Source organism: Carettochelys insculpta, chromosome 3 (assembly GCF_033958435.1).
Source record: "Carettochelys insculpta isolate YL-2023 chromosome 3, ASM3395843v1, whole genome shotgun sequence".
Lineage (NCBI taxonomy): Eukaryota > Metazoa > Chordata > Testudines > Carettochelyidae > Carettochelys > Carettochelys insculpta.
In genome coordinates, this window is record NC_134139.1 from 64,324,862 (window position 1) to 64,347,450 (window position 22,589).

General features: G+C 41.7%; 1 protein-coding gene across 2 annotated transcripts in view; it reads left to right on the forward strand.

Annotated features, from left to right (window-relative positions):
- The window catches only part of LPGAT1 (lysophosphatidylglycerol acyltransferase 1), a 164,189-nt gene extending 147,958 nt beyond the window's left edge, over positions 1–16,231 (forward strand). For both annotated transcript variants that reach the window (XM_074990010.1, XM_074990009.1), the window contains 2 exons: positions 2,239–2,345; positions 9,851–16,231. In XM_074990010.1, the coding sequence (XP_074846111.1) occupies positions 2,239–2,345; positions 9,851–10,002 (259 nt within the window). In that variant the 3' untranslated portion in view covers positions 10,003–16,231. The remainder of the gene's footprint in view (positions 1–2,238; positions 2,346–9,850) is intronic.
- The last annotated feature ends 6,358 nt before the right edge of the window (positions 16,232–22,589 follow it).

Genomic DNA, 22,589 nt, shown 5'->3' on the forward strand with positions numbered 1-22,589 from the left:
TCACTGGAGTTTTGGCACAGTGGGAAAGAAGGAAACCAAAGTATAAGGCTTATCAATCTGTTACCACTGAGATGGCAGAGAGGAGTGTGTGTTTGGCTGTGTTGTGTTAGAGAGCAACTCACCGGTGTTATGGTATCGATGTTGCAAGAGAGCCTGTAAAGATTTTGGGGAAGGGGACAGGAGAGAGCGCCTGCTACTAGTAGCTTCTATTTAGAATGTTCCAGATATGGAAATGGAGCGTTCAACAGTGTAGTCTTTGGAATAATGAGAGGAATGAGATGCAGCAGCAGTGCATTCGGGGTCTGGAAAATTTCATGTTGGTTTTCTGACAATGAGGAGGATTGAGAAGGGAGCAAGGCATGAGTGACACAGCAAAGGAACAAGAGAAAATGCAAGAATGAAAAAAGGTCATTTCTTAAAGAGCCGTTGCCTAGCATTTCATAATGCTATTCGGACATCTTCCAACCTTCCCTACAGCACTGTGTTTAAAACATGACAAAATCAGCCTTAGGTTGTTCTGTTACTTCAAATCTTCTTCAGCCTAATGAATCCCATGTTTAAATAGCAGTGAAAAGTTCACTAAAGAGAATTAAGTGTATTGCACAGCGTGAAAAGGTCAAATGAAAGGTGCAGCAGAGAACAGAATTTATTGTAAAATAATTTCCTATCAGACTTCCTTTTCCAGGCCATATAGATAGTTGTCTTTTGTGTTTACTTGAGAGGCCAAGGTACAGGCAACAATAACAATCTTATGTAAGAAGAGCTGAAAGGTTTAGACGGTCCACTAATGAGAGTGGAGAGCATTTATTTTCCTGACCTTTTCATTTTTTCCTGGGCTTGCTGAGGCTAGAACATGGTCTCTGAGAAAAGGAAAGTGAGATAATGGGAATGGTAGTTGATATAGTGAAAAGGGTGGGATTTTTATTCACCAGATGAGCAAATTAGTTACAGAAGAGTTCACTGTTATGGAAAAATATTCATTCGCTATGAGCTGCTCTGTCCTTTAGTTTAAAAGTTAGTAATCCCCTTCATAAAGGGAGGAAATGTTTCTAAAAAGCACTCGTCCTTTATTAAAAGACACCTCACTTTAACATAAGTTTTATTCTTTATTCCCATTTCTGTATTTAAATGTTAAAGGTACTGGAACATCTTAAATCCAATTTACATATACTGGCAAAATGATCAGATTGGTAGGTCGAGCTTGAAACCCAGTAACAAGGTTACAAGGGTATGTTTGCTAAGAGAGTGATAATTGCAAAGAAACTGCGGCTGTTTCTACACTACGAGATAAATTTGGGATTTAATAAATTTGAATATTTAACCTTGGTATTGTGCATTAGAATAAAGTGTCTACAAAGCTTTTTGAAATTCGACCCACCTTTTTTTTGTGTCATATCTCCGTGTCCCCATTGCCCCATGCAAGTTCGACAATGTGAGCATTTATATTTGACAACCTTAAAGGTCAGAAGCCAAGAAATGTGTCTCTCCAGGAGTAAACAGTATCGGTTATGTGGTAACAGTTTTAAATTTTAATTGATATTTTTGAATCAACTACCAGCATTCTGGCTTTAAATTGTTACATCATTTGTGGCAGTTTGGGAAATTAGATTTTAAATGGTATCCCTAGAGCAGGGATGACCACCCGTTTTTCATCAGGGGCCACAGGGTAATTTATTTACATGTTCAGGGGGCCGAACACAAAATAACCCCAAACAGCCACTCTCCATCCCTAGGCTCAGCCCCTCCAAGCCCCAAACTGCCCCCACCCACCTCCAGTCTTAACCCCTCAAGGCCTCCCAAACCCAGGATTAATTTAACTACATCCTTGACAAATCCTCAAACTCTAAATAAATTACCTGGCAAAGAGGGTAGAAGAATTATTTCAGGATGTGTGGTTAGGGTGGATTTGTTTTCAGAATGAATAACACACTACTTTTTTTTCCCATTTAACCCTTTGAACAATGCAAAGGTGTATGGGTTCCATGTGGTACAGTTATGTTCTGCACTTGCTAGGTACTGCTGATTTCTATGATTTAACATCCGTTCAACAGCCGATCTGGAATAGTCCACTGCTTTGACCATTAAGTATTATTTGAACTGTAAATGAGAGAGAACACAGCACTTTTAACAGTTTTATTCTGTTCTCATGTATCTTTGAGGGGAAAATGGGGAGGCTCTTTTACATGTGGAATGACTTTAATAGAGCCAGTGACATTGTTTTCTTCTTTCTTTTGGCAGAATTTTTCCAATTAAAGATGTACCTGCAGAACCTGAAGCCCTCACTGATTGGCTATATCAACGGTTCATTGAAAAAGAGGATCTTTTGTCACATTTTTACAAAACAGGTATAGTGTTGTCTCCCAAAAGAGAATACTTAATAAAGATTTGCAATTCTATAATTACATTCATGCAAAGATCTCAGAATAATTTAAGAAATTGTATTCATAACACACTTGTGAAGTAGACATTTGTTATCCATATTTTGTGTGTCGGAAAATATATAAAATTATGAATGGCATATGAAAGACATCAGGAGCATCTGTTCTTCTTGCCTCAGAGCACAAGAATAAAGCATTACTGAATGAAATCGAAAGTTGGCAAATGCAAATCTGCTAAAAAGAAATCCCACTTTCAAACTTCTCATACCTAGACTGTGGAACTCAGGACCACAGAATGTCTCTATGAACAAGAATTTAGGAAGATTCATAAAATCTTGAAGATTTGTGTATTTACTGAAATAGGAAGAGCTAGTGCTTACAAATTTTGGAAGTGATACACTTCATTTTTCAAGGCTTAATTGTTAACTAATAAGGATTACAATGGGTCTTCCATGGGGTGTAAATTAAATCACATCTGCCCAGTATGGATTCTTACATCTTACTCTGATACTGCTGGTAAATAGATACTCTCCACGGCAGGATACCAGACTAGAATGGACAGCAAGTCTAATCCAGTATTGCTTTTCCTATTAAACTGAAGCACAAGGAGGCTGTGGCTTGCCCAAGGATTCACAGCAAGTCTATGCTGTAGAACTTGGGAGTCCCAGTCCAAGCACCATGCCCCACGCTCTTGCTCAAAACATCAAGTAATATTGTGCATACAACAGAGTACATAACAAAGTACCCTACATGAAAACAGATCAGAATTCTAAACCAATTAAGGGATCCTAATAACATTACTGAAAAGACACTGGCAAGTATCACATATTTTGTAACTTCATTTTTATGTGTACTCTCCTTTGAAAATAAGACTGGGGATACGTTTCCTCAAGGTTTTATTCTTTTCCATTTGAAAAACATTGAAATTTACTAGCTGTCCTCCAACAGTCCCGTGGTTTTGTACCATGCAGAGAAAAGATAAGTTAATCAAAATGAAGAAACTAACAAAACTGTTGGCTTTCATTCTGGGGGACTTTCTGGTTCTTCCTTTACAAACTGGATGAGTGAAAATCATGGTTTCATTTAGACATTTAATGCAGGAAAGGAAATTTATCAGACAGTGGTGTGACCTGAGTAGAATGACTGGGTTTGAAATACTGCCAATTATTTGCCTTTTTATAGGAAAACGAATCTTTTTTTGTTAAATTTCAGATGAAGTTGCCTAAAACACTCATCCAGTCAACCCACTCAGTGAAGTTCAACATTCCAAAGTCTTTTTAGGGTAAAAAGAGATTGGATTATTCATTGTTAACACTAATGGAGGAGCATAACACTATAGAGTATATTATAATTATTTGTAAATACTGTGGGCACTTGAAATATTAATAAAATTCCAGAATGTACTACTACAGTACATCAAGTGCACCTCACTCTGAGAAGAATAACTGGCATTTTGCCATATCAGACTCATCTTACTCCTCCAAATACTCAAATAAAATGGATCTTTATATCCAAAAACACCTCTGTTGAGTCAGCAACGAAGGGTCCTGTGGCACCTTAGACTAACAGACAAGTTTTGGTCCTGTGGCACCTTAGACTAACAGACAAGTTTTGAGCATGAGCTTTCGTGAGCACAGACTCACTTCTTCAGATGCTGGTCAGCATCTGGTCAGCATCTGACAAGCATCTGAAGAAATGAGTCTGTGCTCACGAAAGCTCATGCTCAAAACTTTTCTGTTAGTCTATAAGGTGCCACAGGACCCTTCGTTGCTGTTACAGATCCAGACTAACACAGCTACCCCTCCGATATCTGTTGAGTCAGAACTTGTGATTTGTTGCATATAGACAGACAATGCACCCATACAAAATCTCTGGCTTCATTGTAGCCCCATGTAGATGAAGTACATTGCACGAATAGGGACTTTACAGAGGTCTGCCCAGCAGTTTGTAGTAAATAGTAGCAAGTCCCCAGCCCAGGCAGAGTGTCTCAAGGTAGCTAGGCTTGCACTGGTGCTCTGAAACCAGTTATGCAGACAGTGCTTTGAAGTTGTGGCAGTGAAAAATCTAAATAATTTGTCTTAAGAATTCCAAGCAGCAAAATGAAAACATCCTAATTCCTTTCTCGAAAGCTATTAGTCTAAGTATCATCGTATCATAGAGTTGGAAGAGACCTCGGGAGATCATTGAGTCCAGCCCTCTGCTCAGTGCAGGACCAGTCCCAATTAAGTCACCCTAAGGAATGGACAAAATCCATGCTATGCATGATAACCAAGAAAGGAAGTACATGGGAGTGCAAGAACTACAGAACAATTGACCTAACAAGTCATCTAGGCATGGTGCTGATGATGATACTGACTGAGAGACTAAGATCATAGATAGAAGAACGTATAGCAGACGAGCAAGTGGGGTTCAGAAAAGACAGAAGTACCATACAGTAGATATTGGCACTAAGACTGTTAGTGGAGAAAGCTCGACGAAAGAACAAGAATGCGTACACTTGCTTTGTCGATTTTTCAGAAGGCATTTGACAGTATAGATCAGAAAGCGACTTGGGCAGTGATGGAGTCATACGGAGTGGATAGCAGACTGATACGGTTGTTGAAGGATATCCCTGACAATGCAGAGATGGGTAAGAACATTCAGGGAGTGGGGAAGTTGGTTTAAAACAAGTAGAGGTACGAGGCAAGGAGATCCAATATCGCCAAGTATCTTCATCGCGCATCTGGAGAGAGCGATGGACAAGATCAAGGAAGAGATAGAAGGGATATCTGTGCACAGGAAAAGAATTAACAACTTGATGTTCACGGATGATATAGTTATCATTGAGGAAGATGAGGAGAAGCTCGCAAAAATGGTGCAGCTGCTAAACAAAGAAGGGAAGTGGTACAGACTGATTATGAACATTGATAAAACAAAAACAATGGCAGCTGGAGATAAGGAAATAGGAAGGAAGATCAGTGTCAATGGTATTGAACTAGAAAATGTAGAGAAGATCACGTATCTGGGGAGCAGCATAACATATGATCTAGACTGTAAGAAGGAAATAGCCACTAGAAGAGTGAACGCAAGAGCAAGTTTGAAGGCAATGGGCAAGATCTGGAAAAGCAAAGTGATTTGCTTAGAAACGAAGCTGAGCATCTTGAAAACGTGTGTATTCAGCAGCATGTTGTACAGATGTGAGACATGGGTGATATCGAAAGATTCAAAAAGAAGAACATTGGCGTTCAAAAGGAGTTGTTCTAGAAAGATTCTGAGACTAGAATGGATGCAGAAGGTCACCAGTGAGAAATTTATATAGAAAGATGCAGCTGAAAGAGAACCTACTGCAGAAGGTTATAAAACGGAAGCTACAACTATTTGGGCATATTTGAAGAATGAATGACGAACGAAAAATCAAGACCCTGATATTCGGCATAATGGACGGTTGGAACAGGAGAGGCACACCCTACAGAGAATGGATAGATGATATAATAGATTGGTACAGAGCTAGTCTACAGAAACTAAGCCACTCCGCACTGGACAGGGAGCAATGGGAAGGAATAGTGAGAGAGGCATCAGACACCAAAGGGCTCTGAGCCCACGGCTATTGATGATGAGCCAGGGCTGTGTCAAGCCAGGACTTAGACCTATAGGGAAGGAGATTCCACCACCGCTCTAGGTAACCAATTCCAGAGCTTTCACCACTCTCTTAGTGAAATGATTTTTCCTAATACCCAGCCTAGATCCCTCCCCCTCACATTGCTCCTTGTTCTGCATCTGTCACCACAGAGAACAGCCTCTCTCCGTCCTCTTTGTGCATTCACATGTGTAACCATCTATTTTTTTAAATAACATTTTACTCATAGGGGCTGAATTATAGTTCTTTTCTATTTCTGCTTTGTGTATTGGCAATGCAAGTTGTCAAATTAATATACCCTAGAGGAGACCCTTAGCTCATCTTAATTATCTTGATTTAGTTATAACACAAGTGGAGGATTTGTTCCCATCATTTTACTCTGTGGTATCTTATGGCAGAAGGGCTGCTCTCAATTCAGTGACAATGCTGCCAGTAGGGTCCTCAAGCCAAACGTGAAGGAAACATCTGAGCTTCACTGAAGCACTTTTTTTGTTTTGCTGCCACATTTTATGACACTGGGTGTGCTGCAGCAGCTAGAGTTATTTATTGCTTTCACTTTCTTTCTTTATGAACACTGTTTTGGTGATTATGTCCCAGCTTGTAAAGCTTTCCCCACACTGAATTTTGGCATGCAATAACTTTACTTAAAACCAATTACTGGGAAGTATTAAGTACATACTAGCCAGGGAATCCTTGAGGGGGCCATTTAGGGATCTGGGGCAAATAGATTAAAAAAGGGATGGTGCTTGGTCCTGCCAAGAGGGCAGGGGAATGGACTCGATGACCTCCCAAGGTTTCTTCCAGTTCTATAAGTTGTGTATCTTCATATATTATTATTATGGAATTCTCATTGTTTACTTAAAAACATTATAGTTTGGGGTGTGTACATAATTCTGATTTTTAACGGCAATAAGATAATTCAAACTCTTTTACATTAAAAAGACAAGCATGTATTTTAGGGAAATTTGCTCTGTATTAGTATGTTTTTATTTAGAGAGACCTGAGGAAATTAATTTAAAAATACAGTAGGTTCTCAACATGCACAAAGGTTCCATGTTGAGTACCCTCTCAAATGTTGAATTTTGCGAATATGGCACCCGGCTGCCTGCGCTCCTGCCCAGGGTCCTGGGGGAAGCAGCCACTCGCGAATAGTCAAATTCGCAAACATTAAGTTCTCTGATTGTGAGACCCTACTGTAATTAAAAGCACATGCTACCTCTTTTTTGTAAATGTTTCCTTTCTGCTGGCTACATATCAAGCACTCTCAAAAATTGGATTGGGGAAACTCTATCTCATAAGTCCTTAAAAATCTATCTCATAAGCTATAATGTCTTCCATGAAAGTGCCACAGCCTCTAACATAAATGTTGCTAGATTTATATTAACAAATTTATAAAAATGTCCTTATCATGCTGTGGTGCTTGTACATCTGCCTTATAAAATCCTGCTCATGCCTGGCTAGAAGGCGGCTTCTCCTGGCTGATAGAGGACGAGCATCCCTTTCTGTAGCATCAAGGGTTTCATTTTATTAAACAAAATGATACTACGGCTCCCAGGCTGTAAGAGAGCAGTTCTTGCTGTTCCACTTTCAGGCCTGTAGGAAGCATCTCAGTCAATCTGGTTCAATTCAGCTGGAAATGAAGTGGTGGAGCAGATGTGGTGGCTCCAGTAGATCCTTTGTGTTCTTGGATTCTCCGTACTTCCTCCTACCCGAGGCTAAGATTGTTCCCTGCTTGTCCCAGCTGGCTGTGGCCCAGAGTGCTCGTGGTCTGCCACCTTTATAGTTGCTGTCTTCCTATTTCCATTGGTTCCCTCCATGTAGGGAAATAGAATATACCTAGTTACTTGTCCTCACCCAGGAAGGGGTCAGAGATCCTGAAGCTTCTTATGCCTGTTCCCTGAGCAAGACAGGGAAAGAAAAGAGCTGTGTGCTGCTTCCCAGGGGTTGCAGAATGAGCATCACAAGGGGATGCACTTGTGAGAAGAGAGACGCGGCATCATCAGAGGAAGCTGTGAGAGTTAACTGGGGTATAGATATTAGGTGCTTGTTACAGTCATGAAGACTGGGACAGTGACCATGGCAGCTGCTGCATTTTTCAAGAGACTTTGCTGACAGCTGGGGCAGTACTGATTATTTGTATGGGGATGGATGAGTGAATGCAGTGGTGACAGGGCAGATAAGGTGCCAAGTATGTGAATTGTGCATGGAACCAAATCGGAGTTGTTGGTGAATAAATGGGATGACGAGGTGGTTGAGAGAGAGAGAGAGTGATTCTCTCTGGGTTGGTGGAAGGTAGTTTGTCAAGGTTTACGTATGACATAGTGTGTGCAGAGAAAGAGAGACGGGTCTTCTCTGCACCAAGCTTTTTCTTAAACATTTCCATTGGTGCATTTCCACCAGAGAGAGATGTAGTAGAAGCAGTAGTGTAAATTCATTACGATGTATAAACTCACTGCTATATTTAAATCAATGCTGTTTATAAAAGCTAATGAGAAAACCTACGGCTGTGGTTAACATTCATCCACTTCCTTTGATGGACATTTAGTGGTACTCTCATAATGCTCCTGTAAGCACTTCTACATACCTAGTATCATGGGGGGAAGGAGGCTACGGAGCACCCAAGCTCATGAAAAATGGAAAGAACTGATTCATATCATTATCCAGCTAACAATTGTGCAAATTATTTAACTTGAATATTTGCATATAGCCATAAAGTTCAGTTGATGGTCAACTTTATCCTGCCCCAAATTGCGGCAGGGGTAGGACAGAACTGTGCAAAATTTGGCGTTATAAGTGTCATTAAGCATTCATGGGGTGAGCGGGTGGGATTGTTGTCAGGGTGCTGAAGCAGGCTGCAATCTGCTGGAGGTGGGGCTAGGATTACTGGGTTCTAGATTGGTGTGGGGGTGTCTGGGATAGGTGGACAGGTGCTCTCTAGCAGAGAGAGATGTGGTGAAGGTCTTGCTGGGAGGCATAGGGTCTGGGGTGTCTGGCTGGAAGAAACAGAAGGTAGTACCGAGTCTTCTCATCTGTCCCTGCTGGTCACCCAGCCACCTGTTGCTGCTCTGTCCCTACTCAACTCCAGAATTGGGTGTTGCCTGAGGAAAGACCAGCAGGCTGCTTGTTGGCCTGAATGCAGGCACCATAGCAGCCTCTAGTGGCCACAGGTAGAGTTGTAGATTTGGCTAAAGAACATTCACACTCAGGCTATGTCAACAGTAGACATAGCAGTCAACAGCTGATACGCGATTTTAGTTGCGCCAATTGCTTACCTAAAATTGACTTTTCAGCCGTTGATTTCTGTGTCTGTCTTCATGGAAGAAGGTTGACAAGTGTGCTTCTCCTAGCGACTTTCCTTAATCCTTGCAGCTCACAAGGAGTTATGGGGTTAATGTTGGCCCCAGAAAGAGCTGTTTCGCGCATTCACGAAACGCCAGCCCAAAGATCAACCTTGAGCAGGTCAGTCTTCCAAGGTAATGTAGATGTAGCCTGAGTGAAACTAAAGCCAAGACTGAAATTCAAAGATTTAAGCGATATGTTTGAGATAGTAGTCAGATTGGGAAGGAAAGCATTTTCCCAAAGAACAGCTAGAAAAATACATATTGGACCATCTAATTGTACTTGATTTTACCAGTGCGGAAGGAATGCTAATTTAACTCCCTAGGCAAAAAGATGCATTGAACTGTAGGAGATAATTATATTCTGAAAAATCATCACCCTAAAGCAGAGGGCCTCGTGATTCCTTCTAGCCACCACCATCATTTGTCAGCGCACGCGATGCTGCTCAGGAATAGTGCTATCAGAAACTACAGGGGCTATTGCAGAAGGTTTAACGATGCTATTTCTTGTCTTCTAGGAGCATTTCCTCCTCTACAGGGTCAAGCAAAGGCTGTTTCACGAGAGATGACCCTCAGCAACTTGTGGCTTGTTGTCATACAGTCCCTTGCATTTTTGTCAGGTGGTATGTGGTACTGCATCCTTCAGTATTTTTATCATTGCCTATTTTAGAAGTTGAAAGGGATCTGAGGACACATTGAGAAGCCTGGCTCTTGCAAATCTGCATCATGTTTGTATGTGCAAATATGAATATACAAGAGTGAAGGAAAATGCTGGATCGATTTTTACCCCTCTTAAGGGAGATTTTAAACTCCACTAAATGTGAGGATCAGTAATATTGTGACATGATGTATTTTAAGAACTGTGCATATTTTTAAAAGGTGTATGCCTCACATGCTCTTAAGCGAATTCAGCGTTTGGACAAGAGATGCAATTGTATAACCACCATAGAAGAAAGTCTACATCAAGAAAGTTCTAACACTACACGTATTTCTCTGCATTGTAGTTAAAGCTCAGAAAATTAAGCGACTTTGTTTCTCCAGTAGTCTGTACTACAAGTTGTGTGGTAGAGATCCTTCATTTGCAAAAACTCAAGGTTTACTGCTGGGAACAGATATTCTACAGAGCTGGCTATGGTATCTTAACTGCTCCCCCTCTACTCCTGATCAGCCATAGTTGTATTAGAGACACCATTCCTAAGGACAACACCCAAATGAGAGCCAGCATCAGCAATGTTTGTTTTGGGAGAAAACAGTGCCCGAAAAGTTGTTTCACTATTGTAATGTGTTTAAAAATGATGTGCACCTGGTAAATCAACCCGTTACTATTGAACATCTGATTTCCACGTTCTTCTTGTGATGGGACTTTAAAAAGTCACATCACTTTAGTTAGTTCCCTTTTGTGTTTAAGATGGGTTCCATAAATTGATGATTGTCTTTTTGCAAAATGCACTTTTAAAGATGAAAATACAGTGAAGGAAAGGTATGTAGCTTGGCAGGAAAGTAAGGTTAATAGGGACTTGGAATCTTAGGTGGCATTAACGTTTTCTGCTGCTCCTCAGCATCTTGTTGGGTTGGATACCAAACTCTAGTCAATGTGATGGTTTTACATCTCCTAGAGACTTTTTTCATTTGTTGAAATGATACTGGATACATTTAGTCACAGGGCTTAACTACATCATTTCAGCATTTTTCTTAGGAAGAATATTAGAAAACAGATGTCTTTAAAAAAGATAGGTATAAGTGCTGGCCTAAAGCTATAGAAAAATGTTCAACCTATTTGTTTTAAAAAAAAATACTCTGAATAACTATACAGAGGGCAGTATTAACCTGCCACAACGCTGACAGTGTCACTAGACAGAATGAAAAGACAGCCTTCATTCAGATTTTTCGGGGATCTGACTTACAGATGTTCTGATGGAAAGTCATCACTGTGTGTTCTCGCTTCTGACAGGTTTAAGTTGTCATCCTGTTCTTGTGATTACACAGAGATAACAAGAAATATAAAAATAATTATTGCTAGAACGCCCTTACCACTTATAAGGACATATGGTGGAGTAAGAATTTAAAGAATTACTATGGTGTATTATTTTTCGTGGATCATAACTTTGAGAGCAAAGTTAGCCAACTGCAGTTGTCTGTGTTAGTGATACAGAACCCCTGTTTTCTTAAGCTCATGAGAACCAGCTTTGATAAGAGTGTATACAGAATAAAAATATAAAACATAGCTTCATATTTTTTCCTGTTTGTTTGGGCAGGGGGATAACAAACCAAAAAAGGGAAAGATGTATATTTTCCCTGGTTTAGTGGGCAGTGAGAAGGTGGCCTAATTAAATACGCCAAAAATTCAATGACTTCATTATAAGGCAACTCATCAGTGTGGCTGATAATAAAATGATGCATTATGGAAGATCAACTGAAATACCTCATTGATGTTATGATACCACTTGGTAAAATGCAGAAGACAGTGTTATTGATTGGTTTAATGTACAGTGTAAGCTGCAGTTTTCAAACTCTGCTTCCTGATAACCAACATCCACCCACTTCCCGCTGCACTGAATTGCAGTGTACGAACAAAATCAATTTTAAGTGAGATATATACTGCAAAGGGAGGCCAACTTGGAGCATAAGAATTTTCTTTTACCCTGTAATCCATTTTTGTTATATTATAGCTGAAATAGGCAGTGTACTTTATCTGCCATATTGTAGGAGGGTGCAGGCAAAGATTAGTGCCAGCCATCATAAATGAGGCCATAAATAGGCCAGGTCTGAACAAGGGTGCACTGGAAACAGTCTAGAGACTGTTTGTTTTGCTATCATACAATGTGGTTGGAACTATTTTGTTGAATCCCACATTCCATCAACTTTGTTTTGAACTGGGAAGGAAGGGGTTGAGGTGAAAAGGGAAGATTGTGTCTAAGCAGGTTGCACAACAGTAGATGCACCAGACTGCAGTAAACCCTCCATTTTACGCGTCCCCATTTAGCGGACTTTGGGAACAATAGACGTCCACCAGCCCCTCTGTTGTTCCTGAAGTCCACTTAACCAGGGCCTGTAAAATCCTAAAGCCCTCTTTCCCCTCTCCCCAAAAAAATTTTATTTATGGCAACTTACACCTGCTACAGCTGGAGGGGCCATTGCTTCCAGCTGCCAGAGTCGCCATGTGCTCTGCCCACCAGTAGTGCGGTGTGTATGCAGGCAGATGGCACTTGCATACGCATCCCACCCCTGGTGGGTGGAGTGCATGGCAGCACAGGGAGTTCCTCCAGGCACCAGCGGAGCCTCCAGCTGTAGCTGCCGCAGCTGGGCCCCGAGCTGTGGCAAAGTCTCCGAACGTGGCTGGGCCCCCAGCCGTGGCAGAGTCTCCCAACTGCAGCAAGGCCCCCAGGTGTGGCAGGGTCCCCAGCAGCGGCGGTGGTTCTGGCTCCAGCAGCGGTGAGTCATGAGTGTTTTTGGGCGGGGGGGGCGGGAAATACCCTCCTATTTAACAGGCTTTTGGGTTTAATAGACACCTTTCCCCCATTTAATCCATTAAATCGAGGGTTTACTGTACTGTTCATTATGAACATTACTCATACTTCATGCAAGAATCTATTGCTTTTCTAATGCAGTGTGTTGTTTCCAGTAGCCTAGCATGACACACTAAGTACTCACATGCTGCCTAGTGAAATAGAAGAAGTGAAAGGTAGTGTGCAAAAGTGGGCCTAAGATATACGTAGTCTATTATCATTCTGTTCCTTTTTATATTAGAAAATGCTTTTGTTTTAAAGCACTGATTTTAGTTTTGTGGGGAGATTGTCGCATTAGATTGGTTTTCTCCTATCTGCACTGGAGTGGCTGAATTAAGTGACATTGGAAAGACACTGCTGTTAGGAATTCTGACTGAAAATACTGTCCCATCATGGGCTGAGATGCTATTTTATGAAGGAGTGTAAACAGGAGTAATAAAGGGATTTTTATTAAGGGAAAACCTATAAAATATGGGTAATATATAGGAAATATGATAAATAAGTACTCTGCTGTTCTAGACTCTTTGAAGATTAGCAGGGTATCTTGTAAAATATGCAATTCCTTTGAGTGATAATTCTTTCACCCTTAGCTGGTTAGTGATCTTAGCTGTAGCAGACACTTTGCTCTAAGCCCCACAGGGATTTTCTGTTCAGAACATATTTCCTTGGAGGGGGAAAAGTGCATCTGGTAGAAAATTAAGTTAATGGTAAAAGTTATCCGCTAAGTTACAATATAATTTAATACAGGTTTGAATTGGTGGTGTAATAAACTGTATTGCGGAGGAATGTGTAAAACAATGCAGGTGAAAATATCTGCAGGAAATTTAATGATCCAGATTTTGGAATTTTATTTCTCTATTACTTTGGAACATGAGGGAAAACTAAAGAAGTTTTAAAAAAGCAGATGTTGGTTCCATGTTTTAGATAGTATCTCCCTTAAAACTGTTGAATGACCACTTAGTGAACAAACACTAGTAGTTTAGAATTGATGCTTTTTTGGATCACGTTAAATGATGAATATTGTACCATTCACAAATTATGGAACCACTTTTTCCCCTCCTTTTGTGACAGTCCTTTCTTCACAGGTCCTGTTGTAACTTACAAACCATTCTACCCACTATTTTAGTTATGATTTACCTTGAAAGAAGATTTAAGTTGCTTTAGTTAAGTTTAGAAAGCCAGGCTTTTGTTTGTGTTGTACAGTAGAAAAAACTGATCTTCTCTTCTAAAAGGCATCAGAAATAAGATGTTCTGTACTGCACTTAAAAACCACTTATTCATTAAATCACACATTTCACAAAAAGATTGAGCTTTTCCTCCTCTCTCCTTATTGTCAGAAGTTCTGTGAACCTTTACACATATTTGTAGAAACAACAGAAATACTGAATACTATGTGTGGCAGAAATTAGACTAGACCGCTTCACCTGGGCATACAATTTATCTTCGGACCAAAGCTGCTTTAATATGGAATTTCCAAATTGCAAAACTATTTTGGGGTTGAGTGTGGGATTTGTACTTTGCCTGAACTATCTTGTGCCGTTGTAACAAAATGAAATGGAATAAAGTAACTGTACAACTGAAGGTACTGTACTGTTTGGAAACAATGCAGCCATATGAAAGACAATGTATTTTGCAAAAGTGCATATTAGTTAATTTTTACATTTAATTGTTTTAAAACAGTTGGAAGAGCAAATCAAACATGAGAACCTGTGCTTGAGTTGCAAGGTCTGATTACGTTAATGTTTTTGAATTTTTATTTTTATTGTGTAAAACTGTAGCCTACATGGCTGTGATGCAGAGAAGAATCTTTAAAAGTAAGGACTATGCATTTTACAGTTAAACTTTTTGTTTTACCATTGGGTAATAAAACAATTGTACATTGAACAGCTGTTGTGTTAAATTGAGTTAATTTCCTTTCAGCTTATTACAAAAGAGTTTGTTTTGTACAATGAAATTTTAGTTTTCTTGAGGTCGTACTGTTTAGTCTCTCTGAATTTTCCTTCTCCCTATTGTGTATCTGCTTTTTTGTTTATGGTCAGAGTATATGCAGAAACATGTAGTTACTGAAAGTGATTTTGCAAAGGGCTGGTCACACTCGATTTATTTTACTTATTTCTTCCTTGGATTTTTGATCCAACCTCTTCAACAAACAAGGTATTTTTCAGAAATGTAGACTCAGATACCAAAACAGATTTATTTATTTTTTTTTTTGCAGAGTAACCAAGGTGATTCTTTTTGTTTAAGTACAACAGAATAAAATTGATTTTCCAAGTTTCTATGTGCTTTTAAGCCTTAATAGTTATATTTTTGTGGAAAAGTAGGTTATATTAAATATCCACTAATACCAAGTAACAAAATAGTGTTTCTGCTCACAGTGCAGCTTGGGTTTTAGTTAGTGCATATATGTTATTTCAGTATTAATTTAAAATTATAGATGCTCTTTGTGGAGACTTGTCTTTCTGGGGCAGAAGCTGTTTTTTGAGCTAGCAAAAGGAAAAAGGTAGCAAAAATAAGTTATTTTCTGCATGGCTTTTTTCCAGCAAAACTTTCTTTACATTTATTTGAAGCTTTGCTGGAGTAAGGACTGCAGAATTTAGCCCAAAGATTTGAGAGCCAGGCCATGCATTCTTTTCTGCATCTAAAATCGTCCTTGAAGTTGGTGGAGGTTCAGAGCACATAAAGAATGCAGAATCTGTGGTCTAAGTAAGCCATGTGCTGCCTTCAATCTAGAAAGATGAGAATTCATATTTTTCCTAGAAAGTGTGTTGCCATCTTGTATATTTCTGACATATGAAGTACTCTAATTTTAAACAATTTTGGCTAGGCAAAACAATATACACAGCGCCATACATTCCATGGCCCTGGACTATCTCTTAACTGTAACATTTAGTGTCATTTTTAGTTTAGTTAAAAAAAATTAACTTTAACAAATAATATTGTATACAGTAATAAGTAACAGAAAAATGGAACTCTGTGCAAGATGCCTCAGTATACCCCCAAAAATCTGTAGAACAGTGCAATGGTTGTAGCTATGTCTACCTCTTCATTTCCCTTCTGGATTTTGCTTTTCTGTGCTGTGTGTTTTCTGTGATCAGTGGGGAAAAATAAGTATATAGAAAAACGGGGTAAGGGGAAACATGAAAGCTGAATTTAAAGCACGAAGAGATCCAGTGCTGACTAGCCCTGTTCTCATGTGTTGAAAAAAGCCATTGTTTTTAATTCCTGCTTAATATGAATTTTTAAAGTTCCTTCCTTCTGGGAAAAAAATGTATTTTTAAAAGGAAAAAAGGTCCTCCTTTGGCTATGAGAATGTCAGCTGTATGACCGGGTGTGACCATATCATAACATGCTGATCAGATATAAATCAATAAATTTTTACCTCTCAGGACTCTGATAAACTTGTACTTTGCTTTTCTGGAACTCTCTTCATTTGTCTTGTGAATTCCTGACTCAGCAAACACAGGTGACTTGAGTGACATATGCGCAAATAGACCCACAAGGAGAGCTTTAAAGAAATCTCTTTGGCAGAAATAGTCGCATACAGTGCAAAACTGACTTGACAAACATAGTCGCTGGTGATACCAGGATGCGTGAGACATGGAGTTCAAGTTCCTGTCCCAAGTTTGTGCTCCCCACTCACTCACTCACTTTCTCACTCTCTGGTTCTTTTCCTCACCCACCCCAGGCTGATTTAGGGCTCAGAATGCTGTAAATATAATGGAATTAACCCTTTGGGCGGTGTCTCTCCTCTGATCATGCATTTCTCAGCTGCTCTCTCTCCAGTTCATTGAGTGTAGGCTTGTTTTAAAGGGAGCTATGGCATCATATCTGTCTTTATAAGCATGGTACCCACAATGCTGGAACCATGAGTTGGAGATAAAAAGGGGGATATCTGTAAGAGCCTGTCAGACAATGGGAGCCTGCAACAGGGTCCACTCACCACTCCAACAGCTCCTTGCCATCAATATGGGAATTAGGTCTAGTGGCTAGCCTGTCTTGCTCCGGTGGTACTCTGCCCATCATCTCTTCTGCTTCTGGACCCATGCCCCACCACAAGGATCACAACATTCTCTTAGTGACACAGTCCTCCAGCTGTACGACATTCTGTGCTCTCCTCCCTCATCCTCCCCGTTCTGGTGGGATGTTCCATAGGCCAATGATCCAGACACTTCCCCCAGTAGCAACTGCAACCCAATGTCTGGCCACTTCCTCAGCAGCAGGGGATGAGGTGGAAGGGAAGGAGAATCGGGTTTACCCACTACTCAGGGTCCCAGCCCAGGAACCTTGTATATAGCTGTCATTTTCTGTTTTCCCCTCCAGCTTCTCAGTAGATCTCTCTAGACTGCTTCCCCATGGATCCAGCACCCTCTTCATCCTTGCTTCAGGACCGCAGCCTGCAGATCCCTGCAGCCTGCCAGGAGCTGCTTCTCCCAACATTGCTTTGTCCAGAGTGCTTCCTGCTATCAGCCACTCCTTCTCCCTCCTCTAGCTCCATGGAGTGACTGAAACTGTCCTGCAGCCCTTCATTTATGGGCCAGCCCAGCCCCAACTGACTGCTCCTCACAGCCGCTCTTTTATTGACTGCCTCCTGAGAAGCCTTCCAGGGCTCCACTAACCCCTTAGTGCCCATCACAGACCCTCCTTGTAGAAACATGTGACCTTGAAAAGGTCATCATGACTTCAACCACTGCATGTTCAACACGTAGCGTTTTCTTTCCTTTGGTCCTGGGAAGGGGACCTGTTAAAAATATCCCTGTGTATATTCAGTCTCTTTGGGGACTTCCGCCCCAACCATGCATAAATTGACAACTGAATGCATTTTGGTTTTTCCTGTCTTTCTGTTTCATTCTCTATTTTTCATACACCGCTAGCTGGCTGATGTGATTAAGTTCTGCCCAGGAAAGTGGAGTTGTGGTGATCCATGAATCCTCAAAGATATCTGGATCTAATACGTTAAGAGAAGACTACAAAATGTGTATTATGCGATCTTCTTAAATGTTTTTAAAAACTTTTTGAAACAGCCCTTTGAAATACCCATCTGACTACTAGAGAAACAAGGCGGGTGAGGTAAAATCTTGTAGTGGACCAATTTCTGTTGGTGAGAGAGACAAGCTGTTGAACTTGCTCTGAGGTCTTCTTCATGCCTGGGAATGGCTACCTCTCTGGTATTGAGCTGTGACATCCTGGCCGTGTCTATGCTAGCCAAAACCTTCAAAACTGCCATTCAAATGGCCATTTCGAAGTTTACTAATGAAGTGCTGAAATACGTATTCAGCACCTCATTAGCATGCGGGCGGCCGCGGCACTTCGAAATTGACGCGGCTCGTCCAGACGGGGCTCCTTTTCGAAAGGACCCTGCCTACTTCGAAGTCCCCTTATTCCCATCTGCTCATGGGAATAAGGGGACTTCGAAGTAGGCGGGGTCCTTTCAAAAAGGAGCCCCGTCTGGACGAGCCGCACGGCGGTGAGCCTCGTCAATTTCGAAGTGCCACAGCCACCCGCATGCTAATGAGGCGCTGAATATGTATTTCAGCACTTCATTAGTAAACTTCAAAATGGCCATTTGAATGGCAGTTTCGAAGTTTTTGGCTAGTGTAGACGTAGCCCCTGAGTATAAGTGGAACAGATTCTTTTGCGTAATAATTAACGTATTTCAAGGGACCACTCAAGGTAAAGTGCCTTGCTAACACCTTCAGTGGGGAAAGAAGGAAGGGGAGAAAGCATGTGTGGGCAGTTGTTAGTGGGTGTGACAAGGTAAGGTTGGGAGGGGGTGAGAACAAGAGGGAAAAGCAGGGCTGGCAAACAAGCAGAGTGTGAGCAGCTGGGGAGGAAGCCGCCCTGGGGCTGATTGGGGCCAGCTGGTCCCACTTAAGCCTGCTTTTAAAAGAACCCTCTGCCCAGTAGGACAGGGGGAGAGGCGAGTGATAGAAGAGAGGATAGAGAGTAAGGGGAAAGAGGCAAAAGGGGCTTTTCTAGAAGCTCCAGAGGAGGAGAGGAGTGCTCAGCTGCAAGGGGCTAAGGCCCTGCCCGGGAGGTCTTGAGATTTGGTGTAAGGCCAAGCAAGCTGATCATGCAGGAGGAGCCAAACCACAAGGGAGAACGTGCTGCTGCTGCCACCACCACTATCTGGAGGAGGTACAGGGGGATGAATCGTTTGGGGAAGTGGCCCAGGGAAGAGCTGTGGTGTTCATAACGAGGGGAGCCCTCCTCCACCACCAGCAGCCACACAGGGTCCCTGGGCCAGAACCTGGAACAAGTGGGTGGGGCCTGGGTTCCCCCCAGACCACCATGTCCACCCCCCGTCTCAAGAAGGGCAACAGTATCCTGGCTGTGGGATAGTGGACTAAACAGAGGCCCGGAGCCCGGGAGCGAGGCAAGCCTTGCCACGTGGGTGATAGATTGTTGTAATAAGTCATAAATCCAGTCCAAGATTTGTAGTGTCTAGTAAAGTTATGAATTTAAGATCTCAGTCTTATCTTTTCAAATGCATTGAACAGTTTCCCTTTCTTGGAAATGAGGACCGAGGGATCGCTTTGGGAAAAGTATTCACCTATAGATGACAGTGGTGTTTGTCTTTCTCATTATTATTGAATTAACTCGCCCAGGATGAAGTGATTGTCTCATTTCACCCCCAGTTAATAGGGCACTTAGTGCAATGGATGAATTATACCACATGTTGTGATAGCCCATGTTGAATATTAACAATTTTTAAATTTGCACAAACAGTCGTCTTGCACCTAAGAGTACTGAAAGACTTAGCAGAGGAACTCACTGAACCATTAATATAGTGAATTTTGATAAGCCTTGGAATAGCAGGGAAATCTGAAAGGACTGGAAAAAACTTAATATTTCTCCAGTATTTAAAAAGAGTCAGTGGGATGAATGAGAACTATACATCCGTTTGCCTAAGCAATCGGTAGGTAATTTAAAAAGATTAAAATAATGAAAGCCAGCCAACATAGTGTTATATGAAAAAAGATTTGGTCAAACCCATTTGATACTGTGTTTTGAAGTGACTATAAATTTGTCTGACAAATGTAACTATTGACAATAATAGTCCTAGGCTTCTGTATGAGTTTCTCTTATTTCTGTGTGATGTGATTTTTTTAAAGCACTATACAAAAATCAATGTAGCCTATATAAAATAAATTAAAAACTGGTCAACTGGAATATAAAACTATTTTTAAACCAAGAATCATCTTGCGAGGTACCTCTGTGGGTCAGGTCTAAGCCAATTCTATGTGATGGTATCTTTATCAACTGTCTGAAAGAAAATCTGAAGTCAGTGCTAGTACAATTTGCCAATGATATACACCCAGTTGGTTCAGGGTAAATGATTGCGACAGGTGAGCTATATAGACCAGTCTGGATCGCTTTATTATGATGGGCTCATTTGAACAACATGAATTTTAATTTTAATTCAGCCAATTGCAAGCTTCTCCATTTAGGAATGCAGAATCGAGGTCACAACAAAAAGATGGGTGTGATGTTGGGGAATTTATTATATTTACAAGCAGTTACTCTGAAAAGGACTTATGGGGACATGGTAGGCAGTGAGTTGAACGTGAGTTCCAAGGGCAGTGCAGTAGTTAACAGTGAGAAGTTGAACACATACAAGAATATCACAAGCTAGGGAGATGGTATTAGTGAAACCTTCCCTGCACTACTGCCACCAGTACTGTGGTCCTCATTTTGAAAAGGTTGTTAACAAACTGGAAAAGGATCAGTGAAGACTCATGAGAATAATTCAAGATCTCTGAAATCTGCTTGACAGTGAGACTGAAACCTCAATTGATGTAGTTTTTCCAAGAGAAGGTTAAGAGCTGACATGACCACAGGCTGCAGAGCCTGCACAGAGGAGAGACAGCTGGTGGCAGACAGCTCTGTAAGCCAGCAGAAAATGATGAATAGAGTCAATGGGTGGAAGCTGAACCTAGACAAACTGAGTGGAAATAAGGACACTTAACAATAAGGGCATTTAGCCTGTAGGCTGCCATTTCATTGTTAATTCCCAGCAGAAAGTGTAGTTGGTGTGTTGTTGTCTGCTCCTTGTACACATGCTCGTTTGTATTGAGGGGGTGACAGAGACAAGTCCAAATGGCATCATCCCTCCCCAGATCCCCTAAGGGCTGCAAAACGACAGCTCTGCTTGCTGGCATCCCTTCCAAATTTTCTGATGGAGACGGGGCGAGTCAACAAGCACTCAGGGGAAAGATCACCAATTACAGGACAGCAGCTCGTCTGCCCAGGCTTTCTGAGAAGCATGTGCCTGTGGGTTATGCCCTGGCTCGAGAAGGAGAACCCTGCCCTGTGGATGGGGTGATAGCTCAATTTGCATCCACCCTGAGCAGTTAAGGACCTCTTTCACCAGTGGTGGTAGTGGGGCTTGCACAGTCGTACCACCTCCTAAGCCTACTCTGAGGCTGGTTAAAGCACTTGAGCCTGAACTATGCAAGTCTGTACTGCTGTTGGAGCTGCAGTTATGGATCGCAAATGGTTCAAGGGTAGGCACGACCCTCCTAATGTCAGAGCTAAACTTCACAGAGCTTCCCCAGAGAATGTTTCCATGAATCCCACTACAGCACAGATTGATCTACTCCTGCTAGCTTTACCTGCCCTAGCATGGCTGACGTAGCAGGGTAGACATGGCAGCAGAGGTATCAGGTGGGCTACACAATTAGTCTTGGGATTCTGGGTACAGTCATGCTGCATCCCATAGTCCTGCAGCTACTCTGCTGTTTTTAGCTGTGTTAGTACAGGTGAAGCTAGCTTGGGTCTCATGCTACAATCACACTTCACACTGCAGGGCAGAGGTATCCTTGGAGATCAGCCTACGCTCCAGTGGGAAGTGAGTCTCCCAGATCAGCTAGACACATTTGTGCTATCTGGCTAAAAATAACAGTGTGGACATAGTGTTTTGGGTATCAGCTCAGGCTGTCGAGTCAACACGACCCCTTAGGCTCCAAAGTGGGCAGGCTAGCCCAAATCTCAGCTGGACCAGGACTGTCCACACTGCTATTTTTACCACACTAGTGTAAGTCCTGCTTGAGGAGATTGGAGACCACTGCTGTAGAGTGCATAAGGAGCCCACAAAAGGAGGCTGCCTACTAGGGTGCTTGCAAAGCACCACAATGGGGACTCGGATAACAGCCACCCCATTACAGAGTCACCTGGGGAGATTGAGCAGCCCGCTCAGCAAGAAGCCAGTGCAGAGGTCCCAATACAGGGCGTGCACTCCCTGAGGAACATTAAAGGGGGTGCATGGCTGATGCGGGGAGAGAGGGAGTGTAAGCCAGCTCTGCTCCTGCCCTCGCCTTTTACACCAGCTCTTCACCCAGCACCGTTCACACTCCCAGCTATGGCCCCAGCCTCACCACTGCTCCAGGCTCTAGCTCAGGGGTGTGTGTCAAAAAGGGTTAGAGGGGACCAAGATCAAAGTTTGTGGACCATGGGACTAGGGTGTGTGCTTTGGGACAAGATAAGGCCCAAAGGGTAGAATTCTCAGAGCCCCTTTCTTGTCTACAGCCCTGCTCTCATTCTTTGGCTGTCTGGAGGCACTTGCAGCAATGCATTTTTTAACAAACACACACAATACATAAAAATAGTAAGTTATTTTTAGCTGTTTCGCATCCAACATCAAATTCTGCCTTTCAAGGTTGAATGTCTCAGCTTCTTGATATGCTCAGCCTCCAAAATATTTCTCTGTCATAATACCATCCAAAGAGCAGCTTAGAAACACTGTAGATATCTC